The following is a 20,107-nucleotide window of genomic DNA, read 5'->3' as shown; positions in this document are numbered from 1 at the left end:
TAGTCTTACGACAATAATTCTTTTTCCAGTTATATGTTAAACAACATTATTATTTTTTTTGTCTATATTTTTTTATAAAAACGACATATTCTATTTTGATAGACCAAAGTTTATCTCATGGCTCCTTCAAATACATTATTTTCTTTATTTTCAATTTTATAATTAATTGAATGTGATTATAAATATAAATATAATTTTATTTTTTGATAAAATAATTCAAATAAAGTATAAGCATTGAAACTAACAAAAATTATATTAAAAACTAAAGTGATTATTATGTCTAGCATTTTATAAGGCCTAGGAATGCATAGGGCATTAAGTTGACACGACTCCATCAAATATACTTTATAAATATAACAAAAGTTAAAAAAATGTATTTTAAAAAATAATTTAATAGATAAAAATAAAATAAAAAATTGAAGAAGATTGTTTTATCAATTTTTTTATAGTTTAGATTATTGCTTTTATTTGGTAGTATTCATTTGCGAATAGTCTATACAAATTACATTACAACTTATTCAATTAAACAGCTAACACAAAAAAGATTGAAGCAAACCATAATCTCGAAAAGTCAATGATATTTGCGAATGTATTTTTACATTATTGATATTTTGTACAACTTAATAAATTAATTATTAACTTTTTATATGTAGTGCAACTGAATTTAAAATAAAATTATGTTTGTTTATAGTTGACTATAAGATGACGAAGAATATTTAATATATATAGTATTGAAAGTATTAACAAGATGGAATTTATTAAAGTTAAATAGATAAATAAATTAAATTCATATATGTAAAGTATATAAGATAATAGTTAACTAAACGAAACAAGAATGTTAAATGGAATGTAATTGTAAATATATGGAATAGAGTTATATATAAACAAGGTATTTTGAATGTTCATTATAAATAAGAGATACTATATGATAATTAAGAAATATTGAAATTATAGTATTAAGTATGCGCCTTTTCACCTTGTAATTGGAATATTTATGTAATTTTATTTAAAATAGTATCAGTTGATTACATTGAGGTTAAAGTGAAATCTTGCAAATACTTAAATCGAGAAAGAGTTTATAAACTGGTATTTTATAATATTTCACATGATAATGATATATGTCGATCCGAAACTGGACTAAACCGAATCGAGAAACAAAGAATCACGGAATTGATTTAGCGGAAAATTGAGAACCGGACCAAATTTCCCGATTTTGGTTCCGCTTCGGTTTTACAAGGAATTGTGCTCTTCAAGGATGTGTTCGGTTGCGGACCCGACCTGAACCGGAACGAAAACTAAAAAACCGAAAACCATAGTGGAAAATGGAGAACTAATAACCGAACCAAATACCCGAGTACCAGGTCCAGTTGGTTTCCGTTTTCCGGTCCGATCCAATTTCTGTGGATGAAATGCCCATCCGTATAATATATGTTGTTTGGAATATGATATGTTTTTGAAATGAAACGATTCACCAACCGCTGCATCGCGCTGGTACCCTACTAGTATATATATATATATATATATATATATATATATATATATATATATATATATATATATATATATATATATATTGCGCAGTAGATCATCTAACTTTTACTATACATGTCAATTAAGACATTATCGTTAGCTTTAAACTATTCATCCATTAACCAGTTATTCCAAATTTCACGTATAATCCCTATGGCTTAAATTTCTTTCGTAGTTGGTCCCTTACTAGCTATAGTTTAAATTATACGACCAAAACCGCCACATTTCTGAAACTCTGGGACCAAATTCTAAAATTGTGAGATATAACAATTAACCCTAGATAATCATCTTTCTATTTATCCTGTTTTCCACGCCTCCTCCTCCTCTCCATGTTGTCTCCCTCTTATTCGTCACGCATCCCTTCTCCCTCAGGTTGCCCGGAGTGGAAGGGTGAAAGACGTGTGGGAGCTGACGTGTCAGCCCCCAAGACGCATTAACACCACCCCCACCTCCGGTGGGTTAGGTGTGGCGTGACACTGAAGATGGAACAAGACGCGAGATTTGATTGAATATTCTCTTTTTGACCGTTGCATGTGAACGTTTGCATATTAAAAAAATTATCTAATTACTCCACCTTCTCTATATATATCACTCTTTTTTCATTTCAAACACATACCTTTTTTCACACACAAACACATATATTCAACAAAAAAATTTCCTTACTCAAATATTCTTATGGATCCAAACCAAAATACTCCACCCACCCCAAACACTCCAAATTTAGCGAATCTTGGCTATATGCAATTGTTATCATCCCCATTCAACAACAACCTCTATTCACCAATCTTTCATACCACCCACACTATTACCAACAACAACAACCACCATAATTCATTCAACCCCAATTTCAATCCTTTCAACAACAACCTTCTCCGCAATTTCAACCCCAAACTTCCCAACATCAACAAACTTCACAACCATCTCAAGTTTCATTATCTCAATCTCAACCCATAAACCTCGACAATGACGACGACGATGAACGGTTTCAAGAAACACAACCAAGTCGTATAAGGCAAAAAAAACAAAAGATCCAAGGAAAAAAGAAAAATACGCAATGGACCGAGGAGGAGGAGGAGGAAAGTTTAGCTAAAGCTTGGATTTTCATATCACAAGACGGGGATGTCGGCAATGCGCAATCGGGTCAAAGCTTTTAATCATGTTTTAGACCACTTCCACGCGTTATTAGGAAAGCAAACGAGTCGGACATACGACTCGGTCAATGTAAAATGGCGTGACCTTCGAGCGATTTGCACCAAATTTAACGGCGTATTTGACAATCTTAAAAATATGCATCAAAGTGGTAGCAACGATTTTAACATTTTATCAACCGCGTTGTACCAATACAAAAGTACCAACAATGGTAAACCGTTTGCCAATCAAAAAGCATGGGAAGTTTGTCGCAATGGTCCAAAATGGGTCATTTATTCGGAAACGGCGCATTCGGAATCTACCACCGGTTCCAACAAAAGGCCGAGAACGTCTGAGTCAGACATTGGTGTTAACCTCGACCTCAATGATGAGTTCGACGCCACCGAGGGGGAGGGTCCACCGGACCTCCAACTTCGTCGACCACCGGGAAGGGACAAAGTGAGAAAGGGGGCATCTTCTAGCGAAAAATCAACCAACGAGGACGTACTAGCGGAGAAAATCGACAAAACTTTAACTTTTTTAGAAAAAAAAACAATTTGATTCAACGGAGGAACAACGTCGGCGACAATTGGCACTCACCGATCTTCAAATTATAAACACGGTGTCGCAACCGAATCTCGACCCGGAAAATTTAAGGGTGTTTTGAAAATTTAACAAGAAGTTCTCGACAAATGTCGCAACTAGATTCTATGTTTTTTATGCTTTTTAGTAATTTAGGTTTAATTTTCTATGTTATTTTTATGTTTTTTTAGTATTTTAGTTTTCATTTTCTATGTGTTTTTATGTTTTTTTTAGTAATTTAGGTTTAATTTTCTATTTTTTTAGGTTTAATTTTCTATATTTTTTAAATTAATGTAATGTGGTTTCAATTAATATAAAATATTTTATTATTTTTTAAATTATGTTTTTATTTAATTTAATCATAAAAAAATTAAAACAAAATTGTAGAGTGGTGACCATTTCCTATGTCTAGTGGGTTGGTGGTGGGTGGTGGAGAAGCTGATGTAGCGCAGAGGTGGCACAGAGGTGGCAGCATTTTTTCGGTGGGTTGGTGGTGACCACTCCCCATAGCCTCAGTTGCACCGCCTACATCATCCTCTAATATTCTAGTGCAAGCGACGTTACCACACCCTCTTTGTTGGATTAGGTGTCTAAGCTCATAACTATAATTGGTATGTACTTGACCCGATAGTAGCATGGTCATTTTAGGATGCCTTCACCATAGCAACTTGACTGGATGAATTATGGAGAAAGAGGTTAATTGTGATTTATTAATATATTATGGGAATAATATATTAAAAGAGAAATCATATTATTTAATTAATATTGGTCAAAAGTTAATTTAGAATTAATTTTGTGGTCAAAAGAGATAAATTAAATTAAAGGGACTTATATTGCAATTATATGATAATTGAAAGTTGGGCTTGTGGACCCTTAAGAAGAGGTGGACGAATTTCTATGTGTAGCCCACATAGAAATCGTCCAAAGGGATCTTCTGGAAGGATCTACTGGACTGCTTAAGACCTAAGCAATCAGATTAGGGTTTTGACTGAAGCCTTAGCAGCTCAGCTATATAAGGAACCCTTGGGACCAGGGGCGGATCCAAGGGGATCCCGGGGTAACCCGGGATACCCCTCAAATTTTTTTCGGTAGTGTAATTTTTGTTTACGTATCCCTAAAAAAAAATTGGTATAGTGTATATATATGCATCCCTCCACTTATAAACACAAACAAACAGTTGGTCTGCTGGTTAAGGCGTTGACTTATTGAAGCAAAGGTTTCAAGATCAATTCTCGCTTCTTACATATTCTTTGTCTACTTTTGTTTTATTTTCCCAACTATTCTATCCCACATCGCTAAACACATGAAAACTCAGCCATTTTTTTCTATTATATAAACCTGCTATCCTCACACTTTATTTGATATCTACTTTGAGTCTCACATCGATCCAAGTATCAAAATATACTTCAACTTCATGTTTATATAAAAAGACTTGAGGTTAGCTAAGGATTCGATTAAGATTTGGGTTTAAAACCGAAACCGAACCGGGGAAACTTAAGTACCCCGGGAAAAAAATTGGGTTACCCTAAGAAAAATTGGGATGCCCCTTTATTTTGATCTTGTCTCCGCCACTGCTTGGGACTCCCATTTTCGGCACTTGAACCCTAAGAAGAGTACCATCCGAAATTATGATCCCTAGCCTCTCTCTCATATTCATCCAACTTGCTTTTGGTGTTTGTGATCTATTAGAGGCATCTCATTTGAGGTGCTAAGTTCTCAAAGGTTGAAGATCAAACAAGCTACAATTGAAAGGAAACATTCTATCTTTGTATTAGATACAAATTTCGATTTATGCATGCTAGTTTAGGGTTATAGCTTTGGATGATTATTATTGCATGTACAATTAGAGAAAACCTAGATCCAAAGCTTTAGGGTTGCATGTGCACCATAGGAATGATGTTATGCTCAAAACCCATCACTCTTAACTTCTTGTTGCCTAATTTTCTAGAACATCGCTATTTACGATGTATTCTAGCATAATTCGAGAGAAATGGCTTTGAGTGCTTCAGCGTGACCTAATCCATGGGCGAAAGGGGTGTAAATTTTGACCTCGGTAACATCCATCGCCTACGATATGGTGATGTTAACAGTGAGGGTGGTGGTCATCGCACTAGGGCTCCATGAATGTAACAGATCCACTCAAACGATGAATTTGATGCAATTCTGGTAGGATTATCAATAGTGAAAACAATGGAAAATGAAGCAACATCCTTAGATTTTTGTTCGATTTTCTTTTTTGAATTTATGTTCGATTTTCGTTGGAAACCATCGATTCATGTTCTTTTTTTCTTGTTCAGAATTCTGGTGGTGTACAATGGTGGTACATAATCCATGATTCCTTGATTTTGTTCTTTGAAGATGATGATCAATATTTTTTTAGGTTTTTAGGGTTTGTATAAAATATGATTTTTTGATTCTTTGTATAGATCAATTTAGGAAACCAAGAACTAAACAAAATAACATATGATATATTGGAGTTGTGTTCTTGTTTCTAGGTTTGATTGTGTCTTTATAGATGTTGAAAATGTATTGAGCCTCCTGATGTTGTTGGTGGCGGTGTTGGATTGTGGTGGTTAATGGTGGTGAGAGGTGGGTTAAAGGAAGATGAATGGTGGTGGCGACGGTGACAAGTAAGGGATGGCTATAAAACATGGTGATAATGTGTTCATGGGAAATGATTTCAGTTAATAAATAGAAGTAATAACTTTTAATAAAGAAATAGAGTAAATTACACGACTTTCGCTTTACAGTTTTTCTCTGATATGGTCCTTGCGAAACTTTTTTTTTCCTGAGATGGTCCCTAAGGAGCAAACATTGCACACAAAAGGTCCCTATGACTAACTTTGTTAACAGATTTTGTTAAGTAATTATAAATGAAAAAAATACCCTTTATTTTTTGCACACAAATGCTCTCTCTCTCTCTCTCTCTCTCTCTCTCTCTCTCTCTCTCTCTCTCTCTCTCTCCCCCCCCCCCTTCATAATGTGATCATGAAACCCAAAAATTGATTGTTGAAGTTCTTTAACAAAGGAATTAATAAATTCTTAAACAAACTTATAAATCGATTGGTAAAGCATTCAATCGACCCCATGTTGCTCCCCTCCCCTATTGATGTCATTCTCAATTGATTGTCAGGTTTGGTAAAGTTCTCTGTATCCTCCTACTTTCTTCCAACATTCAGATGTGTACATAAATTTTATATCAATAACAAAATTACAAGAGAACAACTTGCCTAAAAAAAGCTTCCAAAAGCATCGATACTTAACTTGAAAACTAACAGTCGAACCCAATTTGAGATAAATTAGTTGCTCCCACCCAATCAAGGAAAAAACCATTATATGTACACAGGAAAAAAAACATCAATATGCACAGAATCGACAACAGAAAGGAAGAAGACGAAGAAGGTTAATGGACAACCTCACCATTAGTTTGCACAGAACCCAAGATATTCATCAAATTGCCGTTCGTCTTCATCTTTTTTGTTCACAATAAGCAAACAAACAAAGGAAGATTGGGAATCAGAAGACTAATATGGCTACCGGTCCAGTGCTAATCAATCATTTGAACACGATGACATGAAAGAGGAGGGGGCTGTGATGCACCACACAACTGCCAACTAAGATCGATCTCTCTTCCCTCGTCGGAAAAAAGGTAATCAAATCTCTTCCGCCCATCTTATTTGATGTTCGGTTTGGTGAAAACTTCGATCCGGAGGTGTAAGTTTAAGATATGTAGATTTCGTTGCAGGAATTAACGCTGGTGGAAGTGCCAGTGGTGATGGAGTTGGAGTTTGGACGACGGTAATAGTGGCGAGGAGGAGTATCGAGGTATATTCTACGAAATGGAGGATGTTCCCTGTCTGAGAATTTATGGGTCTGATTACAAACCCATGTTTTTGTTCTCAAAAGGGCCTGCATTCAAATCTTTATATAGGAAATGGATTGATTACAATGTATGGAAATTGTAACCGGTTACTGGAAGGACGCCAGGTGTTTGATGGAATGTCTAGTAGATATACCGTCTTCTGGAATGCTATGGTTGCTTCCTACGCCCAAAACCGGATGTTTGATTATGCGTTGGAGATTTGTAAGACAATGATGTAATGTTCTACCTTAAAACCTAATGCAGGCACCATGGCTAGCCTTTCCCCTGTTGTAACAACTTCTACTTCGTCTACCAACGTGATGTTTATGAAAGAAATGGTCATGAATCACGCTAGAGAGAGTTTAATTTCTTAGAATGTAATGATAGTTGTGTATGTCAATAACTCGATGCCTTAAGATGCAATTAATCTTTATCAACAAATGGAGAATTACGTAATCAACCCAGATTCAATCACAGTTGCTATGATCGGAGTGTGGTGGTGGTCGTAAAATTAGGAGAGAGAGAATGTGTGTGTATGTGTGTGTGTCATAAGGACCATTTGTATGCAAAAAATAAAGGGTATTTTCGTCATTTACAATTACTTAACAGAATTTGTTAACAGATTTAGTCATAAGGACCTTTTGTGTGCAAAGTTTGCTTTGTAAGGACAATCTCAGGGAAAAAAGTTTCGTAGGGACCATATCAGAGAAAAACTGTAAAGCTAAAGGACCATCCGTGTAATTTACTCAAAGAAATATAATTAAGTGAGAAAGTCATATGGAATCCATGTCACTGCCATGTAGGCATGTTTGGTGATGCAAATGACATGTTGTATGCCAAATCAGCAATGAAACCGATTGAACGCTTCATTCATCTAAAAGTGGTGATGAACAGTGTTGGTAAGGACCAACTACGAAAGAAATTTAAACCATAAGGGTCATTCGTGTAATTTAGAATAACTAGTTAACAGATGAATAGTTAAAAACTAACAATAGTCATTGTGCTACAGTGATATTTTCTTTTTTATCAATTGACTATTATATCCTTATTATACATCTAAGTTTAAAATACCATCTAGTATAAACTTTTAAAATATATGATAATTATTAGTCAACAAAACATGATTCTAAATTTTCTTTTTTCTTTTTTTAAGAGATGAATGATCTTTTTCAATACCATTAAATATTATCTTTTTCACTCTATTAAATATTAACCTTTAAACGTTTGTTTTAATCAATTGAGATAATGATAGTCATGGAAATGGTAAATGACATTCCCTTCAAGAACAACCATAATCAAATCAGTTTTGACCAAATCTCCTTGATATAAAAATGGAGTCACACAAATTACTCTAAATTAACAAATGGAATAGAATTATGGATGAGGTTGGCTAAAAAGACATCTCATTTTATCATTTAGACACCCTACATAGTTTTTAAGGTATTTTTATTGGTTGAAATTAAATTGTTTTCTAAAAACGATGATTATAAATAGTTACCTATAGGTTGACTTTTGATAAAGATGTCTATGGGGTGTTTAAGGGGTGTCTTAATAGCACCACCCTTATGGATTCCTTTAGTAATTAGTTGTCAGAATAGAAACAAACACAACTGATCACAAACTTAATGATTAGTTGTCAGAAAAGAAACAAACATCACAAACTTTATCACTTAACAAAAGAACAAGTATTCATATTAATTGCACTTTGTTCAAGGTTAGTATCTTTGGAAGGAAAACTGAAAATTGGTAATGGATTCCATGAGGACTGATGCATCAGAAAATCATAAGATAAGAAACCAATGAGGTCGTGAAGACTGATGCAACAAAAAAATCATAAAGCCAGTAAAGAGAATTAGGGCTATAACAATCCTCCATCGTTGAATCTGACTTGTAAAATCGAAGAACATAAATCCTTATAAGCAGTAAAAAAAACCTATCAGCAATGAGAGAAACTCTACCAAAAATTGTCGAGCATTAAAAACTACTTACCTTGAAAAATTTCATGATCGAGTTTGTGGCTTCGTGCTTTGTGGTGGTGCCGATTGCTGCAAAACGAAAGAAGAAGAAGAAAGTGACAGAGTTACTTCCATAGGATACAATATATTCTTGCAATTTTGAATAAAATGTGTTATGCTCAATCTAAACATTTTTAAATTAATAACAAAAACATGATTAAAAAATATTTTAAAAAATATATTTGTACAAATATGATATTTTGAATGTTTGTTTAAGGCATATATGAACTTCTCTCTTAATATTTGGACAAATATAATATTTTGATTATTTATTTAGTGTATACATGATAGATAGATCAATAGACAGATAGATAGATAGATAGAGATAGATAGGACATATAATATTTTGTTTTTTTAGGACATATATAAAATTATTCTAAGGTTATGTTTTCTTAGAATTATATAAAAATGATTGTAATACATCAATGACTTTGTCTATATTTTATACATCAAATAGGTTTATTGCCGCAATAATATTTGTAGAAGAGAGATCCCCTTAAACGAAATACCTACAATTTGCTCTACTTTTTGTTGATTATCTAAAACGTATATTGTGATGTCAAAGTTACACCTTTATGATAAGGTCATAATCGTCAAGTAAAGTTACAATTTGCTTTACTTTTTGTTGATTATCTAAAACGTATATTGTGATGTCAAAGTTACGGCCTTATGATAAGGCCATAATCGTAAAGTAAAGTTACTTGAATTACTAGAATCTAGGAATATTGAGTGGGAGATGTGAAAAATAAAAATGTATGTCGAGAGTGGGATTTGAACCCACGCCCTTTCGGACCAGAACCTTAATCTGGCGCCTTAGACCAACTCGGCCATCTCGACTTGATGTTGAAATTTACACCAACGATAGCTAAAACGATTTACAAAAACATTTAAATTGTTTATTATTTTTTCGTATCTTGCCACTTTGTCAGCCTTCAAATATACATTGTACAAAATACAAATCGATTTTGCCTGGGATTTCATGAATGAAAAACGAAGGATTTTACTAAGCACTTTGCCACTTGTCATGCAAGTGTTTATAATCTTGTCCCTAGATCAAAAGTTAGTGGCAAGAACTAGATATATTAGTCGCACCAAGTTGAAGAAGAGATACTAACTAGTAACTAGTTCATATATAAAGTAAGAGATATATATGAACAAAATACCTATATAATTTTTTTTTGTAAAACACACCATTCATTAACGTAAATTGATTAAACACACTAATTATATAACTTGTTACACCTAAATTGATAATACAAAGAGAAAACAACAATTTTTTGTAAAGGTTTTATGACATTAGTAGAAACCCTAATTTAGAAATCATCATCCATCTTGAAAACATGGGAATCCCCATTGCCATTGAGATTAGACATGACAGATGCCTTCTGATATTCGCCGACCCTCTTCTCGAAGAAATTGGTCTTACCCTGCAATGAAATCAGTTCCATCCAATCAAATGGGTTCTGAACATTGTACATCTTCCCGTATCCCAAAGCACCAATCAATCGATCTGCTACAAACTCGATGTATGTGCTCATAAGATCGGCGTTCATCCCCACCAAACCACACGGCAAAGCTTCACAAACGAATTCTCTCTCGATCTCCACAGCATCAGCCACGATTGCCTTCACTCGCTCTTCACTCAACTTCATCTTCAACAGGCTGTAAAGCAAGCACGCGAAGTCACAGTGTAGACCCTCGTCTCGTGAGATCAATTCGTTCGAGAATGTTAGACCTGGCATGAGCCCTCGTTTTTTGAGCCAGAATATGGCGCAGAAGCTGCCGGAGAAGAAGATACCTTCGACGCAGGCGAAAGCGATGATCCGTTCTGCGAAAGTTTCAGATCCATCGATCCATCTTAGTGCCCATTTCGCTTTCTTCTGGATGCAAGGGATGGTGTCGATTGCGCGAAACAGCCTACTCTTCTCGTTGGAGTCTTTGATGTATGATTCGAGAAGGAGACTGTACATCTCGGAGTGAATGTTCTCGATTGCGATCTGGAATCCGTAGAAGGCACGCGCCTCCGCAACTTGGACCTCTTTCATGAACCGTCCGGCGAGGTTTTCCAATACGATTCCGTCGGAGGCGGCGAAGAATGCGAGGACGTGAGTGATGAAGTACCTCTCGCCGTCGCTTAGGTTGTCCCACTGACGCTGGTCCTGTGACAAATCAACCTCCTCCGCCGTCCAAAACGAAGCTTCTGCTTTTTTGTACATTTCCCAGATCTGAGGGTATTGGATTGGGAACATACAGAATCTATCTGGGTTTGGAGCAAGAAGAGGCTCTTCAGGGATGGAAGGCATCTTTTCGTCTTTGATGGAAACTGTAAGAAGAAGATTATGAGTTGATGAGAATGAGGGAAGGGTACAAAGGTGCTTATAATGGAAGTTTTGGGGGGGATGTTTGAATGGAAAGCGGGTGATTTTGAAATTTGGTGGAGAATCTTGCGGGAGATAGAAAGTACTTAAAAAACGAAAAACGGATATCAAAGTTTCAATTTTAAAACTCTTGAAATTTAAGCGGGAGTTCCAAATTTTAGCTCGTTTTCATGAGATGTCGACTACTTCAGATTGAAATAGTTTAAATTGTCATAATTGAACAGAAATTACATTTATTTACGGTGATGGTGAAAACTGAAAAGGGTAAATATAGGCGTATGTCTAACTTTAACCATATATATGATTTCTGACTATGAAAAGAAATGTGTCCATACATTGAATGGTTAACCATCTCAGCACAGATGACACCCATTTTTTAGGTGTAGGTGACCAGTTTATAAACTGTAAAAAAAAAAAAAAAAAAAAAAAAAACCCTTAAAGACTTATAATTATATGACATTAGTTCTATTAGTAAAACTTTTTTGTGGTCAAATCTAAAATAAATTCATCCTTTCTTATTTGGATACAAGATAGGTTAAAGAAAAAACTGCCAAAATAATGGCCCCCTAAATGTAGTTTATATCATTTTTATTTTTTATATCATATCAATATGTTTGAAATTAAATTTATATAACTAAATAGAATATATAACTTTTGACTTTTTATATTTACATTTTTACAAAGCTGGGTACGTTTTTTATATATATTTTGTTGTATAAAATAAACGAGAGAAAATATTACATACTAACTTTCACTTTATTTTATAGATTAACACAAGAGAATCAATAAAAGTAAAACTTAAATTTACATATTTTTTATGTTTATGTTTGTAGACATCTTTATTTGGTATTGTTTAGGTTTGTAATATATAATTTAACATGTTATTACGATTTATATTAGTAACTAACTAGTCGTGGACCCGCGCGATGGGGCGGCGGCGAATAGTTTTTTTCGGCAAATAGTTTCTAGTTGGCTGTAGGTTTTTGGTTTATCAATTCTTTTGGTTTTTGTCAAGTTCGGGTCGGTTCTTCTTTCAATACCAAACACATTTAATAGATTGCATATGTTATAGTTGAATCGAACCGAAACCGGTTAGTTGTATTCGGTCTGGTTCTCGGTTTCTCGTTCATTCTTTTATCAGTTTTCGGTTATATCAATTTCAATCCGTTTTTTGAACCGGTTACATCCGTATTACAAAGAACATGTAATGTATTAGTAAATATTAATTAGTATGAAAATATGTAATGTATTGATAAATATTAATTAGTATGAAAGTATATTTATATCCAACATTGTTGTTTTGAATTAAAAATAAACATACATATTGTTTGTTTAATAAATATACGTTTACATTTGAATGTGAATTATTAAGAAATCTATGAAAATAAAATTGTATTTTGTTGTTCTGTAAGACTTAGTTATTCTTACATTTCTAACGTTTACTAATCAATATATTAAAGTGAAAACATCATACTTCTTGACGTCTTAGTATTATCAGCAATTTTAGATAAAATTAATAAATAAAAATCTTGAACATTTTCGGACATATTGCAATAAATTGTTAAAAGTAGCCTCCATAAACGTTAATAAAGTTGTTCTTTTCGAAAACAAAGTTTAATTCAAATGAAAAAATCAGTTTACATTTTAGACATCTAGTTAATTTAAATTGTTAAAAGTAGCCTCCATAAATGTTAATATGTTGTCGGGTTTAAATAAACATTCAGAGTTATGCAAAACATTTATTTAAAAGTGTCAAATATGTTTTAATATTGCTAAATATGAAAATTCACAAATTCCTAATGTCAAAAATAGGGGCAATCGAAATGCATACCAAACAAAAATAATAAATTTACGAAATTTACCTACTTTACGAATTAAAGGTAAATATTAATTTAAAATATTTATAATTTAAACGGTAGAACATTTTAAAAAATAGTGGGCATTAAAAAGGTAAAAGCAGGAAACAATTGAAACGTTTACAAACAATACACATGTAAATTATGAACCCTCCTAGTTTGTCTTGGAGTAGTAGTACCAAGTCAGACTCAAAACAAAATACCCTTTTTCTGTGTAATCTTTTTCTGTACCAGCACACCTAACAAAAGAAATAACGATTATTCAACATCACAAAAAAAAGATCAATGTTAACTGCAACTAATAGTAACATACTTTCATGGATTTTTTTATCATTAACATTCTACTTTGAATTATTCTTAATACCACATGCTACTGTAAAAAAACTATCCAATTATAAAAATGCCATAAAAATACATAGCAATTTTCACTCTTACATGAAAAAAAAACTTTGAAAACACGATATTATTAATAGGTAAATCTTACAAAGTACAGAGCCTTAGTAAAAGTTTGTAAAAGTAAATGGTGTAAAAGCTAATAAAACACACTAATGAAACTTACCTGAATCAAAACATCATCAATTCTGGAGAAATTGCACAAACACCTTGATTCATATTTCAGGAATGGAAACAATGAAAGAGGCGGTGGGCAGAGAGGTAACGACGACCAAAAAAGCCGGAGATGGGAAGCAACGCCCTAGCTCACGATTTATGCCTCTTCTCTATGATTCGCTCAAAAGTGTAATCTCACACCCAAAATAGGGTACGCCCAATCAAGGCCATGTATTCCACCCCATAAAATACAAGCATAAATAAAACCCAAACCTGTGAGAACTCAAATACAAAAATATATATATACGTGAACATGTTGATCATAAAAGCCAAAAAAAGGAAATTCAAACCTATTAGAACTTGAAGACCAGTACAAAACAACACCACCCACCCCTCTCTTCCTCTTTTCCACTTCGTTCCTTCTACCACCTGAGTGGCAGATCCCTTCCTTTGCCTTCCCTTGGGTTACAACCTTACGTAGACACACACATAAAGTTGAAGATATCACCACATTCCCATTACTCTACAATAATTAATTTCCAAACCAGTTTTTGAGCATTTCCCTGTAAATATATTTCATTCCTTTAAAAATACAAATAACACATACGGAACACATATAGCTGTAAGAAGTTTCACTTATAAAGCAATATAATAGAGATATCAGCTACGATGAGGAGATTAGCAATGTTGTTTGCCTTAGACTCTGATAGGAATTAGATACTTAAATTAAAATTTAGCAGCTACCATATATAGTAATCATATTATCATGGATCGTTCTTGAGTTCTATCAGAGATAGACCTATAGTTGCATACATATAGCTACGGAGCTCATATACAGAATCATTAACAGGAAATAAGTTTGCCACATGAAACTACTATACGAAAAAGTTGAATGATCTCATAGGCATAACAACAAACAGGTGGAGTGCAATATTCTCAGGAAGAAACAAAATGAATATTAGAGTCACTTCCCGAAAACTCATGAATCTATAACATAAATGAAGAATTGAGCACATCTATCTCAGTGGTTGTGTACGAATCACCTAGAAGAAGCCCCAATATTTACAAACCAGAGAGGAAAAAACGACCAGCTCCCAAATAAAGTAGATAAAATAGAACCAACAAAACATGGCCTACACCAATTTACATCACTTAAGTTACAGATTCGATGCATCTGAATAAAATCCAATGAAGAAGCAGAAATAAAGGGTTGACGTTTCATGAACTTACCAGCGGTATGGTGTTTCTGCACCACCAGTCAGCTCTTCCGTCAAAAAGTGAATGGAAACCCGCAACACATACAACCTCACAAATAGGAAATAGAGGTTCCCAAAACTCAAACCGAGCAAAGGAAACTCACGCAGATACAAGAAAATAGGCGGGGAGGGACATCAACTTACCGATAGAAGGTCTAGGAGGTAACGACGACATCAGGAGGGTGGACGTAGCGACGGCGTCAGGAGGCTGGTGGTTACGGAGGTCTGCCAGAGATCGAAGAGAGTAAGGAGGGAGACGTAGGAGATTTGGGAGAAACGGAGGCTGAAGAGCTTTAGAGGATTTTAGGGTTCTCCGAAATCTAAGACCGTAATAAGTTACAAATGAGATGCGTAGTGTATAATTATTATACAAGCTTAATAAGATTGTACATGGAATTATAATTATAATAGTTGTACCTCTTAATTTTCAAGAAACATCCGTAATTTTCAAGAAACATCCGATATGCTTTATATAATAATAAAGATTAATTAAAATAATAATTAAAAAAATAATTGAAAAAGCTCTTGATTTGATCTTGTAAATTTACAAGTAGAATAAAAAGTTATCACAATAGGAGATATTTTTCAAAAGATTTTTCCACCCAAAACTCCTATTGGCTATTGTGGATTGAATTAGCAGATTCTAAGCTTCACAATTTACAGGTGTACAAGGAGTGTTAACTATGCAGTAGATGAAATCGAATCTCTTTCTTCATCACCATCTTCTCCTTCTTCTTCTACCATCCACGGTTGTTTAGGACCCTAAAACCAATAACATACAAAATATCAGATTGAGCAGAAAAGGCACCATTTTATCAATTCAATTAGTTAGTTAACTTTTTTAGTGTAAAAACCATTATCGTTTTATATTTTACTGTAAAAAAATGTTTCTAATTTTCTGTAGGTTATCTACTTTTGACATGACGGGAAATACAAAAAAATAACAACATATTGAGTGTTTTAGGCTTTTAGCTACTAAACTAATTTTTTCGATTTAATTACTGAACTATAAATTATTTTTTTTTTTTTTTAATCAGTGGGAAAATAGTTTCTTTTTGATCCTCACATGTCAAACTTAGCATTGAAAATGTTACCTTCCCTTGACGAATAATTGTCGGGGGAATCTTAATCATATCCACAACAGTTGATGGATTAGCCACTCTAACCCCAGCATCAATTACAAAATTAAGACCCTGGAATAATCATAATCTTATAATTAAATTAATAATATTGAAGCAAACATTGACTTATGAGTTTTGGACCAAATGGGTACCTCCGGTCCATATGCATCAGCTATTAACACCGGGTCAATTATCCATCGGTTTTCCTCTGGTGACCTCACACTGAAGCATTTAACCACTAACATCACTATAAACTATAAACTACTTTTTAGATGATTTAAAATGACCATAGAATAGAAATAGATGATGCTAAATTTCCGGTTATAATATAATAACTAAGGAATGATGAAGAAAGACCTTGTGGAAATAAGAGGTGCACCCATCTTCTCCAATACAGCTTGACATACAGCATCATTAGGTATGCGGACACCCAAATTTTTCCTAGTTGCGTATTTAGAAGTTGTGGTTCCGTATTTTATACACTGTTTTGGTAATGCTTTGCTTGCAGTTAAGATGAACGTGTACTATAACAACATTAACAGAAACAGGAAACCATCAGCCAAAATAGGGAAATTTCCATTTCAAATACTACATTATTAATCCATACAAGTGTACACTTTATCTAGATCAAGTAAAGTTATGTGCAATTTTTAACAATAAGTAAAAAAGCATACTTACAGGTCCAGGTAAGCAATGTTTCACAGCTCTGAAAATGTCTGAAATACCATCACTGTTCCCACGAGGAAACCCAGTCGTATATGTATCTATGTCATGGAGGGAACGACACAAAATACTAAATGGCTGCAACAGTCGTCATTTTCGCATTAAAAACAATGTTAATAACAACTTTACTTCTTTTCACAAGACAGGACATTATTTTATTAGAGTACTGAAGCAGAATCAATGAATAAATGCTTGCCTTTGAAGCTTCAACCTCTTTCAACCTACACCATAAATATAAAAAAAAAAAAAAAAAGAGAAACTACACTTGAGATTTTGACTTTATATTAAGCTTCAACTTCTTTTAATATGTAAAAATATCTACCTTCGAAGACGTTCAATGGCATCATGATTAGTCATATCACAAACCATAGCATACCTATTAACAACACAAACATATAATATAATAAGTGCTACATATATTAAGAAATTGCTGTTACTGATCAATGCTGTCATAAATTAAAGAAATAAGTTATTATTGGTGTTGGACTTACACAGTATCTGTGGGAATCACACCAACAGCTCCCTTTTTAAGAAGTTCCACAGCTGAATCCAGTTTCCATGTGTCTGTTCCATTAGGATCAACTTCAATGTAGACCAATCCATCCTCCTGATATTTTCAACAATATTATAATTAAGGTGAGTTAACTTCCTACAATTTCCTTCTGCAATCATGAAGAGAGTTTCAGTTTCATTTATCACATGTTTACATCTAAGATTTCTTAAAATGTGGATTCCACAAACCTCATCATGTTAATGACAAGTGATGATTTAATAAAAATGGAATATACTGCATAAGATAAATGCTTGTCATGTCGAGATTATACTACTGATGGAGAAACCTCATCATGCTAATAACCAGTGATCATTTGATTCAGTTGTTCATGGTGAAGCAATGATGAACACAGAAAAACATAAAATTTAGGGATTCAATGAACACGATGTGATACAGTTAGTCTCATGTAACAAACACAGGAGGCCCTTACAAATAATTTTACAATGCATGGAGGTCTATATTAGGGAAATGTAATATATGTTCTCTATGAATTGCTTGTGATTATGAATGGAGTGATTTACTTTTTCTATTCTCGAATTTCTCTTACAGTGTTTCCTTTAACCTGATCGTCAATAGCTAATTCTTCATCTTAGCTACAAATAGAGTACTGTTACAGACAGTTTTATCTACTATCTCATCTGATTTGGTGGAGTTAAATAGTTAATCGGGTCCAGGTCTCATCCAATATACAGTTGGAGTAATAATGAGCTGAGAATAAGGAACAAGTTAGTCAAAGGTAACCATCTTCTCCTGAAGCAACAATTACTGCAATGGCTGCACAACTCTCCCGAAAGAGAGTCACTCCGGGGTTACAACTACTATCAAACGGGTTTCAAGTCTAACATATTGGCCTAAGTTGAAAACGTACAGATTAACCGACGTCGTTTACAACTTCGTAGCGTTGATTATAATACGACAGTACGAGACGGTTCTCGAGTTGAATAATACCTTGAATGAAGGAAGGAAGGGATGGAGAGGATGATTACCTTGGGAAAACGAGGTGTAGCGTACTTGAGGCGTTTAGGGCTTTTCTTAACAACACACGACACGGTGAACCGAGAAACTTTTTGTGATGGTTGGAAGGACACGCGGCTGCTGAATGGACTTAGACACCGCCGGAATGGAGGTGGTGCTGCGGCAGCGCAACCGTTTGCTTTCATTTGCAGCGCCATAGCCAAAATTGTGCTGTGCGAACCAGGCCTTCAGTTTCGTACCAAATATAGGCAGGAATTGCTCGAGTTTGAGCGTGACAAAGATAACCAACAATTCCTTTTCTCAGGAGGGTGTGGAAAGTGCCTCACCACTCTTTCCCTCGCTTTTCTTTCCCTAGTCTAAAACCCGGACCTAAAACCCAAGGAATGGGTCCAATTTTTCCTTCACTTTTTCTTCCCTCACCTAAAACCCAAAAACCCGGACCTAAAACCCAAGGAATGGGTCCAATCTTTCCCTCACTTTTTTTTCCTTCACCTAAAACCCAAAGAATTGGTGGGAAGCTTCCCTCACTATTTTTTTATATTTTTTTAAAAATATATTTCATACATATATTATACTCATTTTGTAGGGAATTAAAAACCATGAATTTTAATATATATTTTATATTTTTTTTGATAGGTATACAATTTTATAAATATTAAAAAGAATAAAAAGAAAAAAAAATTATCCAATAGCATGAAGAGAGAGAGTGCGGCACTCCCTCCCCCACCTCTTTCCCGCGGGATGTTTCCCTCACCCAATGAGTGGTGTTCAAGAGTGAGAGAAGCTTCCCTCACCCCCTTTCCCGCTCCCACTCCGTCCAGCCTCAGAGGTATATCCGAGTATCACATTTAAAAATTATTCACACTATGATATTTTTTGTTTTAAGTTACTATAATAAATCGCAATATGATTTTATTAATTTATTTAACATAATAATTTCTTTTCATTTTGTTGATTAAATCCTATTAATGCAAAATTATATATTATATAAAATAAAATAAAATAAAGTTACTATTATAACTTCATTATTATACATATATAACACAACTTTGTGTACTTATTTCGAAATATGCATCTTATAGCATGTAATTCACGGTAAATAACTTCAAAATTACATTGTATACCATTAGATTCACATCAGATAACTAAATGTTAAATGTTATCAAATGTAAATCGCAAGTTATACATATAAAGTTTATCACTCAAATGTCCGATGTGAATATGTTGTTATAAGACATAAAACTATGGTTAGATAATAATATTTATTGTAAATTTAAATTTAACTGTTATAAGATGTAAATTTACATCCATAGTAGGAAAGACCATAGGGTGGGTTTTTGGCGGAGTACCCCGAACCCGATGTCATAAATTTTTCTCATCCTCACCCCAATATCCAATGAGTATCTTATTGGGGTTAAAATTTTTCCCAAAACCCAATAGCAACTTTCAAAGGGTCACAAGTCACAACACGAAATAAGTTCATAACATCATACAACCAAATAGAAATTAGTAAGGCCGGACGGAGTGGAGAGCGGGGAAACCGCGGGATCGTTTCCCGCGCGAAGAAACACTGCACCGT

The 20,107-nt window shown here is 34.0% G+C and overlaps 2 protein-coding genes and 1 non-coding gene across 7 annotated transcripts; all 3 read right to left on the bottom strand.

Moving 5' to 3' along the window:
* Nucleotides 1–9,873: 9,873 nt before the first annotated feature.
* Nucleotides 9,874–9,954, bottom strand: TRNAL-AAG (transfer RNA leucine (anticodon AAG)). Its single transcript has one exon. It is a non-coding gene; the product is annotated as a tRNA-Leu (tRNA).
* A 356-nt stretch (nt 9,955–10,310) lies between these two features.
* Nucleotides 10,311–11,486, bottom strand: LOC145160618 (ribonucleoside-diphosphate reductase small chain-like). The gene has a single exon (XM_079079892.1). The coding sequence runs from the start codon at nt 11,418–11,420 to the stop codon at nt 10,431–10,433; it is 990 nt and encodes a 329-aa protein (XP_078936018.1). The 5' UTR covers nt 11,421–11,486; the 3' UTR covers nt 10,311–10,430.
* Nucleotides 11,487–13,361: 1,875 nt separating this feature from the next.
* On the bottom strand, nt 13,362–18,832 carry LOC145160616 (DHBP synthase RibB-like alpha/beta domain-containing protein). 5 transcript variants are annotated; one of them, XM_079079888.1, is made up of 12 exons: nt 18,540–18,832; nt 17,492–17,607; nt 17,323–17,376; nt 17,197–17,221; nt 16,956–17,078; nt 16,635–16,801; nt 16,430–16,499; nt 16,251–16,349; nt 15,131–15,918; nt 14,251–14,463; nt 13,911–14,173; nt 13,362–13,590 (listed from the first exon to the last, which is right to left on the bottom strand). In XM_079079888.1, exons 1-9 carry the CDS (start codon nt 18,723–18,725, stop codon nt 15,838–15,840), a joined length of 921 nt encoding a protein of 306 aa, XP_078936014.1. In that variant the 5' UTR covers nt 18,726–18,832; the 3' UTR covers nt 13,362–13,590; nt 13,911–14,173; nt 14,251–14,463; nt 15,131–15,837. The 5 variants fall into 5 exon arrangements, with proteins under 5 accessions (XP_078936014.1, XP_078936015.1, XP_078936013.1 ...); XM_079079889.1 differs by having other exon boundaries at nt 14,292–14,463; XM_079079887.1 differs by having other exon boundaries at nt 13,911–14,463.
* Nucleotides 18,833–20,107: the final 1,275 nt, after the last annotated feature.

Source organism: Lactuca virosa, chromosome 2 (assembly GCF_052849685.1).
Source record: "Lactuca virosa cultivar CGN04683 chromosome 2, Lactuca_virosa_CGN04683_v6, whole genome shotgun sequence".
In the NCBI taxonomy this organism is placed as follows: Eukaryota; Viridiplantae; Streptophyta; class Magnoliopsida; order Asterales; family Asteraceae; genus Lactuca; species Lactuca virosa.
Note: the sequence above shows the minus strand (reverse complement) of the source record. Positions and strands in the feature narration are given on the sequence as shown.